General features: G+C 36.8%; 3 protein-coding genes across 3 annotated transcripts in view; all 3 read left to right on the plus strand.

Annotated features, from left to right (window-relative positions):
- LOC105172207 (protein ETHYLENE INSENSITIVE 3-like) overlaps positions 1 to 978 on the plus strand; it is a gene marked incomplete in the record, with an annotated part of 3,114 nt that extends 2,136 nt beyond the window's left edge. Inside the window, 1 exon segment of the mRNA XM_020697233.1 lies at positions 1 to 978. Within this exon segment, the coding sequence (XP_020552892.1) occupies positions 1 to 642 (642 nt within the window).
- On the plus strand, positions 3,135 to 3,872 carry LOC105172208 (major allergen Pru ar 1-like). The gene has a single exon (XM_011093575.2). The coding sequence runs from the start codon at positions 3,226 to 3,228 to the stop codon at positions 3,700 to 3,702; it is 477 nt and encodes a 158-aa protein (XP_011091877.1). The 5' UTR covers positions 3,135 to 3,225; the 3' UTR covers positions 3,703 to 3,872.
- LOC105172209 (major allergen Pru ar 1-like) lies at positions 12,781 to 13,520 on the plus strand. The gene has a single exon (XM_011093576.2). It carries the CDS (start codon positions 12,869 to 12,871, stop codon positions 13,337 to 13,339), a length of 471 nt encoding a protein of 156 aa, XP_011091878.1. The 5' UTR covers positions 12,781 to 12,868; the 3' UTR covers positions 13,340 to 13,520.

Genomic DNA, 13,753 nt, shown 5'->3' on the forward strand with positions numbered 1-13,753 from the left:
TGTGAGTTTCCTCAATGCCCTTACAACGACTTTCGCATGGGATTTAATGACCGAACATGCAGGAACAACCACCAAATTAGTTGCCCATTCCGCTTCAGTTCTTCTGGAAATTTTGGTCCACCAAGTTATCAGATAAACAACAAGAAGCCACCCATATTTTCAGTGCCGTCTGCTGAAACCAACTCGGCTGCTCTGCCCATGAATAACGACCCTCTGACTTCTGTGAGCGTTTCTGGACTTGGAATTCCAGAAGACGGCCAAAAAGTTATTTCTGAGCTCATGTCTTCCTATAATGGTAATAATCAGCATGGCAATACCTTTCATTCCGAGAATTTTCACATTCTTGAAGGTCAGAACCAACAGCAGCCAGCAGCATATCTGCAACAAAATGATGATGACTCCAAACAGGGAGCTTCATCCCAAGGAATATTTCAGGGAACCAGTGTTCCGTTGAGTAGTTCGGTCTTTTCATCATCAGCATTCCAGTATGATCAGTGCAAGTCTTCATGCAATTCCTCATTTACCAGCAATGTGTCTGACAATATTTCCGACTTCAGATTTGGTTCTCCCCTCAATTCTACACAACTTGACTACTTTGTCGATCCACTACCAAAGCATGAAGTGTCTTTGTGGTATCTTTGAACCCAGAGTTCTTACTCGGCTGCTGACTGCACTACCAAAGCAGGAAGCCACTGCATATCGTGACCCGCTCTAATCAGGTTAACCTTCTTAATTTAGTATATATGAGCATTATTGTAGATAAAAAAATGTAGTTAATCTGTGTGCTTTACTATGTTTCGAACTTAATATATTCGCTTAGTGACAGCAACTATCATAATCCATATTTTAAATGTACTTACATTAGTTGGCATCCGGTCTAGGAAAGTATTCTCAGTACTTGCATTGATGTCTTAAGCCTAGAATGTCTGTAATATGCAAACTCACTATGAAAGAAGCAAGTTTTGTTGAATAGCTCTACTGATGTCCAAATTCAATATGGTTTCCAACCTGTTTGTTGATGAAACCTCTGACTGTTGTTGCAAATGGCTGATGTTTGATAAGAGTGTGGGTGATGCAACACAAAATCGGTGCGAGGTACAGTAGTAATTGTATTCACTCTTGAACAATCTCAAAGATTACAGGAACTCTTATCTCACTTTTCAACTAAACTCTTTTCCGAGTATGCTATGGGGTACAAAAGGAGTGCATTTATGATGGTTGATACAAAATATGACTTTGTCCTCTAATTAATTGTTGGCACGTAGTGGTTGTTTTTGATCTTGGGCAATTTGGTAATTTGCCTCCTAGGTCAAGGTTACGAGGCTTACGAGACTGAAGAATATAATAATTATGATTGAAAGTTCACTGTTTTTGTAACCAAACATATGTTAACATTTCTGTTCGAATAATTAATTTTTTCTAAAAAAATTGTTCAAATTAGGAACGATTGACATTAGTCCAGATCGTTCCCAACACCATTTCAATCAGGAATGGTCATATATTAAAGTGTTCCTATTATGTAACCATCCCTCAACAAACAATAAAAATATTAAATTTTCAATATGAATGGGCATATAAATAATATTGTTTATGAAAATATTACAATATTCCACTGAGAAAATGAAGGAAATCCAAAAGACAGGGACTGTCAAAATAATTGACCGTTCCTAAATCCCTCCCAAATTAATTTTCCTGCCATGTGAAAAGTGGAGGAAAAATTACATCTAGGAATGGCTCTTAAATATTTCACCTTTCCTAGATTAATATAAATGAAATCGTTCCTAGGAGGAATTTAAAGAACACTATTCCTAAAGTAATACAATAAACCGTCCTACATGTACAAAAAATTCCTTGTTCACTTCCTAATTACGATATCTCAACATCGACGAGCTTAATTAATTCTAGAGAAAAACTTCTCCAACTCTTCAAAGCATTAGAGTTTTGAGTCTTTTCAATCCTTTATAGTATTTTAATCTTTCAGTTTATGGAGGTTTTCCCAACGAGTTAAGTCCTCTATAATATGAGAGGCTAAACAATTGTCTCATCCAATAGAGAAATAATGTCTATGTAATATTCTCTATATTTCTTCAATAAAAACAAGACTTCTATTCAACCTGTTTGTCCAAAATTCTATTAAGTTCCTCTACTGGAATCCCTTTTATGCCTTAAGGTAGGAAATGAAATAGGACTTTTCTGTTTGTTGCTGAAGGAGCCAAGTACCTGCGAACCATCTGCTGCGGTAGTTGGAGATATCCGTAAAATCGAGGACTTGGAATACCCGGGAACAAGGCGGTCGGAAAAAAGTATGAATTTATGAAGGCTTAATTTATTTCGGAAGCATGTGCCAAACTCGGAGCATGAAAGGGGCTAGGGTTAATTTTTCTCTAGAAGGACAAAATGGTCCTAAAATGGGCTGAAGGGCCAAAATCCTGAACATTTGAAAGATACAGGACTAAAATTGCCACCGCGAAAGTTAGAGGACCTAATTTGTCAACCCCTATACATACAGAACGAAAATTGCAATATTGTCAATCAATTTATGCAGGATCAAAATTAACTTCCGTTAAATTATTGGATGAAAATCGCAAATTTTTCATTTTTTTAGTCAGTACAAAAAAATAGCTCAGTGTTGATGGAAATTTACTAAGGCCAAAAACCGTCGCAGATGCATTTTTTGATGAGCACACATGAATCTTCGATGGATTTAAATTGTCAACATGACGTCCTTAACAAATTTGTCAGAAAATTATTGCAAAAATATTTTTCTATCAGAAACCGTCGTAATATGTCACAAAGTTTAATGCGTGTAAGTTTTTCTATGGATAATATTCACAGGAAAGCCCAAGTTTTTCAATAGATAAAATAAGAGGAAAGAAACCCACAACCTCTGAATGACAAAATATGAGTCCACAATGAGGTGCTTGCTGTTTACCCTGGCTTTCTTTTCAGACAGGGAAATATGGATGCACATTATTTGTTATAAAATGAATTCACAAATTAATGCACAAAAATAATTGAATTTGGTTCAACTCTATGGGGCTAGAGACATTGAATATCCAGACATATTACATGCAAGTAGGAATACACAACCTGCAAGAGAATCTTCTTTTCTACACTATATATAGCACTTCTACTCCTTACATTTCCCATCACTCAGCCAAGGCATTCAACATATTACCTTCTCATTCCTTCTTTCTTATCATTAACAGCTTGAAATTCACAGCCATGGGTGCCATCACTTATGATATTGAGATTCCTTCCTCAATCCCAGCCTCCAAGATGTTTAAGGCCGTTGTCCTCGATGTAGACACCCTTATTCCTAAGATCATGCCTCAAGCTATTAAGAACGTCGAAATCTTGGAAGGAGATGGCGGTGTTGGAACCATCAAGATCATCCATTTTGGTGAAGGAAGCCAGTATAAGAGTGCAAAGCACCGTGTTGATGCTATTGACACGGAGAATTTGACCCACAGCTACACCATTGTTGAGGGTGATGCTCTGGCGGGCGTTCTTGAATCAATCACTTATCATGTGAAGATTGTGCCGACAGAAGATGGAGGATGCATCTGCAAGAACAGGAGCATTTACCACACCAAGGGAGATGTTGAGATTAATGAAGAGAAGATCAAGGAAGGAAAGGAGAAGGCATTGCAGATGTTCAGGGCCATTGAGGCTTACCTTCAAACCAATCCTGATGCGTAAATCTGAACTTCATCACGGAGGCACCATCTGCCTATTTTAAGATACAATAGCACTAGTGTGATATTTTGTTCTTTTGAGCTACGTATTTTGGGTTTTCAAGCCTCATAAAGTTAAAGTTGTACCTCGTTACTTGATCATTTTAATAAAAAAATATCTTTTTGGAGTGCTAATTATTTGTCCAGAAGGGGAAAAATTGCAATTTTATGTTGTAACTTATGGCGGTAATTTTAGTTCTACACGAATTAATTTTTATAATTTTATCCTGTAACTCTAAAAATTTGACAATTGTGGTCTCATTTGGCCAGAATGCCCCAAATTTAAAAATCATGTGCTCGACACATGCATTTGTTCGGCCAATATACAAAAATTGCCATCCTTTTAGTAACAGGATGAAAATTATATATATATTTTTTTCCATTTTTTAGCCCATTTGTTAAACTCTACCCTTGGCACGCCCTATATTGCTGCGGCCATGTTGATTTGCAGTTTTTGGAAATTATATTTTTTTTATGTCCTTAATTTTATTAAATTGTGGACTTTATTTTTTAAAGGGAGTAAAAATAGGTGAAATTTTAGTAAAAAATAATATTTTTATTTTCTACTTCTTCAAATCTACCCTCGCCAAAGCTCTAGGTGGGCATGTTTATTTACAAAACTTGAAACATATATTTTTAAAGCTCTAATTTTCAATTGTTGTTATTAATTTATTTTTTCTATAAGGAGCAAAAGAAAAAAGGATTTCTTTAAAAAGTATGAACTTTTTTAATCTATTTGTTCAATAATATCCTCAGCACACCCTATTCTTAGGGCATGTTCTCTACAACGCTTGAAAATTATATTTTTATGACTTTAGTTTTTTGAAGTATGGACTTTGCTCATTTATTTCTCTAAGAGGGGTAAAAAGTAGGCGATTTTTAATAAAAAATAATAGGGATAAAGAAAACTTTAGTCCTTTATCTTTATTACAGATTAATTTTGGTCCTCTAACTTTGTCAATATTAGATTTAGTCCTTTATCTTTTAATTTGGCGTAAATCTAGTCCTTCAGCCTATTTTATGACCATTTTACCCTTTCATAGGAAATAGCTTAATAATTCATTTTCATACGCTTAAAAAGGCCCAACATGCTTTCGAAATAAATTAAGACCCCATAAATTCATGCCTTGCTTTGACCGCTCTGTTTTCGGGTATTCCAAGTCCTCGATTTTACGGACTTCTCCAACCACACTACTGCAACAGATGGTCCGCAGGAACTTGACTCCTTCAGTAACAAAACAGCACAACCCTATTTTCGTTTCCTACCTTAGGGCGTAAAAGGGACTCCAATATAGGGACTTAATTAAATTTTGGATAAACAAGCTGAACAGAAGCCTAACTTTTATTGAAGAAATATAGAGAATATTACATAGATATTATTCCTCTGTTGGAGGAGACAACTATTTAGCCTCTCATGGTGTAGAGGACTTGACTTGCTGGGGAAACCCCATAAACTGAAAATTTAAAGTACTACAGAAGATTGAAAAGTACTTAGAACTCTAATGTTTTGAAGAGTAGGAGAAGTTTTCTGATGTCCCCTTCTGCTTCATTGCATCTTTATTTATAGGCGTCCACGGACTTCAAATTCGGACTCCAACTTGGTTTTTGATGACATAATTGCTTCCATCATCATCTTGTGTTTTTCGAATGACGTCACTGCGCTCGTCATTGCCTCGTCCTTTCTAGCTATTGGTCATTATGGCTTGTCGGCCATGTGACTTTCAGCTGTCTTTCCTGCTCTACTGACAGTTGGTTTTCATCGTTTTCTACCGACAGTCTTATTTTCTCAATTTTTTATATCGTTTAATGTTTACTTCTTTTGGTAAAAAAATTTCTCTTCGGGTTTGTTTGTCGTGACCCGAATCTTTGTCCCGAACAGGGGCTTTTCTTGTTTTTCGCAGCAAGGGCATAAATGGTTATGCCATGCCCAACATGCAACATGTTGCACGTCTTCATCCTTGTGGACTCAATCACTGGCAGCTTATTTTCCTAAATTCGCATCCTCTTTTTCTCGAATAAGCTTTCTGCAAACTCGGTGCTTTTTCCTGTCATGAATTTAACAAGAACGATCCATTCATTTTGTTTGAGAAGATTTTGAACGGATACTTGACTTTGTCCATCTCCGTGAGACAGACCCATAAACCACAAACTCTTTTGGTAGAGATACTATCTTCAGTAATGGCTGATACCAAGGGAGCTTCGCCTGAGGCGGCTTTGATTTTGTTGAAAGCAACCATGTCTGGCCTCTGCAATTTCATGAAATAAAATGCTGCATGAGACCCCTTTCCCGCCGTTTCTGGAGCAACTGATACGAACTTTATCTCCAGAACGTCGCCTCTCTTTAGGTGGGGGTTATTTTGCCATGAATCAAAAACTGCCCCACTAATCCACTCTGGAAGTTTTGAGATTTCTGGAAAACTTGGTGACATAGTATGAACTGAAGCAAGAGCTCCAAAATCATACCATTCCTGAACATCTTCTGGTTTTGAACCTTCTAATATCAGACCCTATTATGTTTTCCGGATGTTTCGATGATGGTCTTGCCTGGGTTTACTCCTTTGCGGGAAAATTAATTTTTTCCACATACGTTGGTAGTCCTGCCAAGCAGAAGAAGATATTAACTCGTTAGTATTAACTTTAGAGGTGCTTGTTATCAGCCTAAGGCTAATCTCTCCCTCCTTAACCCCCGAGGTGCTGGGTTGACTTGAATCAATAGGAGTTTGCACTTCCTGAGACTCAATTGTTGTCGTTTCACCAGAGTTTGGTGATGGCCTCGTGCAATCGGTACTTGAATCCGATGCTACAGGTCTAGAGCCCTGTACTCTAAAGGAATATTTTGGGTCATGCTCCCTCACTCGTGAGTCATCCCCGAAGGTGACGTCTTTCGAATTGGTTCTCTTAGGTCGTTCCACAGCGAGGTGGATGCCAATAAAGAACTCCTTATTGCGACCTGGATAGTGTCTAGATCGGCTCTTTGAATTTGTCCGGTAACTTGGGCATTAACCGCTAGCTGTTCAAACTTTCTGTCAAGCTCCTTGAGGTTTTTCCAGAGGTGCCCGAGTCTCAACATGATGAAGTTTGCTTCAGATGCCTCCATCTCTCGTCAGGAAATCTGCAAGAACGTCTCATGAGATTTTATAACGACAATATTATAACAATAATATTGGCATTCAGCTTGCCATCTGATAATACAAGCTTTCTTTATTTTTTATTCTAATTTATTCTTTAAGAAAGCTTTAACATTAGCATTATCAACTTTTAAAGTAAATTCTTTAGCAAGTAAAAATGAAGGCTATTTTTTAAAAGCCTTCCAAACTGCAAAGAATTCTTTCTCATTGATGTGCCAAACTTTGGCCTGTTGTTCTGAGAACAACCCTCCTGTATATCTACAAGGTTCTTGCCCTGTAGTTGTCTTCTTCATGAGCACTGCTGCCCATCTGTAATCATTGGTGTCTGTATACACTACCAATTCATCCTCGTCCTGTGGTATAGCAAGCTTCGGCAGGTTACTGCAAACCTGTTTCAACTCACGAACCCTTTTTTTGTGGATTTATTCCCATTTCCAGTTTGAATTTTCTGTTTTTTCAAGAGTGGTCGGAAATTCTTTCTGTATCTTGCAAGATCCTTAATGAAGATACCTGCAAAATTAACAACTCCCAAGAAGCTTTGCAATTGCTTCTTGTCTCTGACTACGTCTGGAGAATTGCGGATTTTCTCCACAATATGGTCCTGTAACTCAATCCCTATTTCGTCAATAAGAATTCCTAGAAATTCATTTTTATTGACAGTTATAATGGCTTTCTTTTCAGAAAATACTAAACCTTCTTTATGGCATGCATCAGAAAATATTTCAAGATGTCTAATATGTTCTTTCATATTTTTGGATGCAATTACTATGTTTTCAATATAGACAAACATGAACTCAAAATAATCTTTAAAAAGATTATCCATTTTTCTTTGAAATATCTGGGGTGCATTAGCTAAACCTATTGGAAGCACATTCCAGATATATTGTACTTGTGGTGTGGAGAGCGCAGTAAATTTCTTTGATTCACTCTCCATCTTAATATGATAAAAACCAGATTTGCAATCGAATTTAGAAAACACTTTTGCTCCTTTGATGCAATCAATTGAGTGTTCTCTACTAGAAATGTAATAACCATCAAATTCTAATATTTTGTTTATACCTTGATAGTTAATAACCAACTTGGGTTTACCTCTCTTAATCTCACCATGGTTTCTTACCAGAAATCCAAGGCTACTGTAGGTAGAGACTCCAGGTTCAATGAGTCCAAGACTGATATGCTCTTTGATTATCATCTGCATATCCTTCTTATCCTCCATGTTTATCTTGATAGGTTTGTATTGAACATACTCGTATTTGCATTCATCTTTGACCTTCAGAATAGCTTCGATCTTGTTCCTATCCCATCAAGCCAGAGGATTTTCACTGAAGTTCCTCTGGATAAGTCTCTTGACATTATCAAGAGAAACCCTGCTCTCTTCGTTGATGTCTATCGATTTCATTTCCAGTAGTGCTTCTTTAAGGTTTAGAATTTCCTTCTCGGATTCGTTATAGAAGCTATCGTTGTCTATGAGTCCCTGCTGCCTGAAAGACAAAAAGACCTTACCAAATTTCCTCTTATCCTACATTTTTGGATGAGTTAATCTGGCATCACAATCACCGTGTTTGCTGTGAAAATTTATTGGCATTATCCTGTTAAATGACTTTTCTCTTTGTAACACCTGTATCTCACTACCACAGTTAGTAGTAAAGATTAACAGATTTCTTTGATTATCCTGCATATATCTTGCAAATGTTTGAATAAAATTGTTACCTAGCAAGATATCGGCTCCTGTATCATGAAAGTAAATAGGAGGTGCTTTTACCCTAAACCAGGGTGATCCAAATGCTCCTCCAATCATGATCTTGGCTTCTCATATTCCGTTATTGAGAATCAGGATTTTTTGCAAAAAATCCCTTTCCTGGAATAATGGGTAACGTTTCCCTTGCTTCCTTAGGAAAAATGCCAGGCTTTGCTGTGCAAATTTCTAATCCTGAATCAATATAAGCTGCAAAATATTCTGTCTTATATTGATCATACAACATACCAACAGATATGTATATAGAAAAGGGACTCGTTATTCAATCCTTATGGTAACACCATCAAGACTGAATTCCATTCCGTTATCTTTTCTTCTCCATGGTTTATGATGTTCGAGGAAACTTAACCCCAAAGTCATACTCCCATTTTCTCGTCCTGCAACACCTGCAACTAAAATTTAATGGCCTGCTATTCTAACATGCCCTCATATTTTCCAACAATAGGTTGCTGCAAATGGTATAAGTCATCACAAGGGAAAACATTTTCTTTCTTAGTGATGTCAAATATAACTTGTATTTCTTTCCATCCTTTAGGGCGATAAGTTTTACGTTATCTACCCTAATCTATTGAGGAGTTAAAACTTTTAATAACTCTTTCTCCTTTCCTCTGTAGCCTATAATCCTATCTTTCGAAAGAGACATACGACTACTAAACTCAGTTCTAGAGCTAAGTGTTTGATCTAAAACTGGGTGATCTTTTATAACAATATCAACGCCACCTATTCTAGGTATCCTAATAGGATTTGGTGTCATTACCTTGGTGAATTCCTTGAAAATTCTAAGAATTTCAATATACTCTTTCCTAAGAAACAAATTTGAATGATGCGTATCGGAAAGGGCATAAGCTATTCTATAAGTTATAGAATATGGTCTATTATCTTCTTTCATTAGATCTTTTCTTTTGAAATCTTGATGAAGGGTTAAGATTCTACTAAAATCTTGGTCTGCTAGGTTGTATGCAATCCTAAGATGCATGTCAAACATCAGTTTTCTTCATACAAATTATCTATCATTGTTCCAAGATAGCCATCAGTTTTCTTCATACAAATTGCAGTCTTTGAATCTTTCATTGGCTCGGGTATGGGCCTGTCTGAAAGTTCTTCTTGTAGGGGTTTTTCCGATGGATCTTGCATCTGTTCGTCTAGATCCTTGGGATGAAACCTTTGTCGGTCCTGTTCTCTGTCCAGATTTGTATGTTCTGACTTTGGACTTGGACCACCATGATCCGTCAGGAAAAGGTTCTTCTGGAACTCTTGGGTGGGGTAGGAGTCACTATTCTGCTTCCTCCTTTTCCTTGGCTCACTTGATTCTCCTATAATAGTTCGAAAATCATTGTTATCACAATAGAGAGGGGTTCGTTTGGATGCTTGATAACATCAATCTTTTAGTTTGTCTTTAAGGAAAGACATTCTTCGCGCCACTGAATGTAACTTTCCTTCAGGTACTTTGTATGACTGGATCAATATTTTCCTCCATGGACTGCATATCTTTGCAAAGAACATTGGAGCTGCTACTTCCGTTGCTACTCCACACTGGAAGAAATACTTGCGAAACCAATAGATGTATTCATCTACTGTGCAAATACTCCTAAGTTCAAGGCTGAAGAGAGCCTGTGCATATTCTCTAGCCTTTTCTGCTCTACTTCCTTCGAAGTATCCATCTCCGATGAAGTGTATCTTGATAATCCTTCCTAACCGGTCTGCTATCGCGCCTTTTGAGTCTCTGTCAAGGATACTGGTTTTAGTATCTTTTGGGATACTATCCCATCCGATCTTCACAGATTCCTCCAAGCTCAACTCCACAAGTTTTATGAAGTTTTCTTTGTCGAGCTCTAGGGTAGTTGTTGCTATCTTGATTGCTGCAACCCATTCGTCTATCAATTTCTCGGTATTTCGAAGATCGATAATATCCAGGTTCAGTATAGTACCATATAGAAGTTTGGATATTGACTAAATCCACGATCCCAAGTCAGGAGAAGGATTCCGTCAATTCTCGTAGATCTGCTTTCATTACCTCCATTATTTTATAGATTTGATAGATGCGATAATCAGATCTTCTCTGATTTTTAGCTTCGGAATCTCCGTGGCCTTTCCCTTCTGGTGTCGAAGAGGTACTGTTCCAAGGGCGTCCCTGATTCGCTCCTGTTTGGATCTAGATGTTTCAGGGCTCTCTCTTTGCTTTCTCTTTAGATCTGTAATTTCTGCCTTCAAATCTGTAAGATCCTTGTGTAGATTGGGATGGATCTTAAGGACCTCGTCCACCTTTTGGTTCAAAGTTTTCTTTTTTCATAGGTATATGGATTAACGTATGTCTATAGTCTTGAACTTTCTTTTGGATCTCCCTCAGATCTTGAGAGATCTTTGATGTATCCGGTTCGAGTTCCTTCCAATCAGTCATAATTTTTAGAACGGAAAATATATAGGAATTTACCCGTTCCGCTTCTTCTAGTTGGAATTCTACCATGGACTTCAGTGAAGTGTAGATGCCTCACTGCATTCCTTGGTAGCACTTGTCGAACTTCAAAATTTCTCAACCATTTTTTTTCTTCTTCCGACGTGAGACGTCTTGGATCAATCCTGTTGGAACCATTGTAACACTTGTCAAGAATTTTCATGAGAAATTCTCTTATCTGTATTTGCAGAATTTGGAAATATTCTCTGTTTTTAGAGTAATTCGAACTTTCGTTCAGTTCTATTTTTCTCTCAAAGAGTTCTCCATTAGTGGATAAATAATTGCAAAATATAATATAATCATATATTTTTTCAATAAACCTAAGCTCTGATACCACTTTCGCGAGCATGGATGAAAAAATAAAATTTTAATATAAATGGTAAAATAGCTCTTTAAAAACTATTCAAGGGTAAAAATGTTCGAAAATCTGTCTGTGTTAAGTCATTTTGAAATTTAAAGGATTAAATTGAAAATGCGCAAACTTAAAGAATTAAAATTAATCGTATGAAAACTTAAAGAATCAAATTGATCTTTCTTCCAAAATAATATTTTATAGTCTGCTTGTTTAGTGTATCTTCACCAAATTCCATGCTTGGGGCATGTTTCTCTATGAGATGTACAAAACATAGGAATTTTCAGTAAAAAATACGAGCAATTTAGGAAAAAATTGCATTTTCCGTCCTATAATGTAAGGGATTGAAAATTTTTGATCTTACACGAATTTATTTTCGCAATCTTATCCAGTAATTTTAGAAATTTGGAAATATTGGTCCCATTCGGCCGAAAAGCCCCAATTACAAAGGTCATGTGGCCCCACATGCCTTTTTCCTAACGAGAAGAGAATTTTAATCTTGTTGGAATGTAATTGATAATTAAGTCTTGTAACTTAAAAAAAGGTGGCACATTAAAGGCAAAATTCGCCAGCATTGTAAATTTGATCGGAATTTGGTCTCACGTGAGACGTACATTCCAAATTCAAGTCAAATTTGCAATTTCTAGCAAATTTTGTTTTTGATGACGTGCTAATTTTTTTAAATTGCAAGGCTTAAATATACCAACTTTTAAAATCACAAAGAGTTATCATCTGATTGAAAATCCGTCAGAATTAAAATTGTCATCCCTTGCTAAAACTAAAACTTTTCCATCCTTTCTTAACTTTTATTTTTTGAAAATGTCTAATTTCATCGGGGAAGAAAATCAAATGAGATTAAGAATCAACTTTAAGGTAGGGGGTTTGTGGAATTACGTACTGCTTTTGAGTATCACAACTTGGCAGGAAGAAAACTGAGTCTGAATGGTCTGAATGGAAGTTTGTTAGAAACTAAAAATAAAAGAGAGAGAGATCTGTGAATGAAAATTGTCCCCATCTAAATTTCTTCGCTGTACTACTTCAACTAACTTAATTTGAAAGATGACCCTACCAAAATATTTTAATAAAGTTGAAGGTCTATTAATGATGATGATTAAAGAAAGCATTAATCTTTGCAAGTAATCACAATCATACGCGCTAGTCCACAATGAGGTGCTCATCACAGTTTATGCTGCAGGCCCTCTTTGCAAACAGAAAAATGTCCATCTGCATTGTTAGATCAGTTCATAATCATCTACTTTTGTTCAACGATATTGGGCTAGAGCCGTTGAAAATCCCGACATATTACATGCAAGTAGGATGACAAGAATCTTCTATTCTGTACTATAAATTGCAGCTCTACTTAGTGCATTTCCCATCACTTTAACAAATTACGTTCCTTCTCATTCCTTCGTTCTCATCATTTCAAGCTTCAAAATCACTGCCATGGGTGTCATCACTTACGATATTGAGATTCCTTCCTCAATCCCGGCCGCCAAGATGTTTAAGGCCGTCGTTCTCGATGCAGACACCCTTATTCCTAAAATCATGCCTCAGGCTATTAAAAACGTCCAAGTCTTGGAAGGAGATGGTGGTGTGGGAACTGTCAAGATCATCCATTTTGGCGAGGGCAGCCAGTATAAGAGTGCTAAGCACCGTATTGATGCTATTGACACGGAGAATTTGACCCACAGCTATACCATTGTTGAGGGTGATGCTCTGGCCGGCGTTCTTGAATCAATCACTTATCATGTGAAGATTGTGCCGACAGAAGATGGAGGATGCATCTGCAAGAACAGGAGCATTTACCACACCAAGGGCGACGTTGAGATCACTGAAGAGAAAATCAAGGAAGGAAAGGAGAAGGCAATGCAGATGTTCAAGGCCATTGAAGCTTACCTCCAAGCCAATGCCTAAGAGCTAAATGTACAGCCTGATGAGGCACTGCGTATCTCCCTTATTTTTAAGATACTATAGCACTATTGTGATATTTTGTTCTTTTCAGCTGTGTATTTGGGGCTTTCTAGCAACATACAATTAAAGTTGTACTTTGTTAATCATTTCAATACAAGTGATTGTTTTCTGGATTGTTAATTAAGTTTGATTATGTTTGTGATTCATCCGAAATATTTAGGTGTAATTACGTAAATTCTTTATTGTGGTGTTGTAAGTCGTATTATAATTTACAGGGTAACTGGACGTTGCCCCTTAGAAATTGCAATATGGCCCGAATTTCAGCCAAATTTGCTACTTTGGGTTGTTATCATTTCCTTAATGCGCTATTTTATTGTTTAAATTACAGGCCTTAATTGCTAAATTGAATTACAGCGA

Source organism: Sesamum indicum, linkage group LG10, assembly GCF_000512975.1.
Source record: "Sesamum indicum cultivar Zhongzhi No. 13 linkage group LG10, S_indicum_v1.0, whole genome shotgun sequence".
NCBI classification, from domain to species: domain Eukaryota; kingdom Viridiplantae; phylum Streptophyta; class Magnoliopsida; order Lamiales; family Pedaliaceae; genus Sesamum; species Sesamum indicum.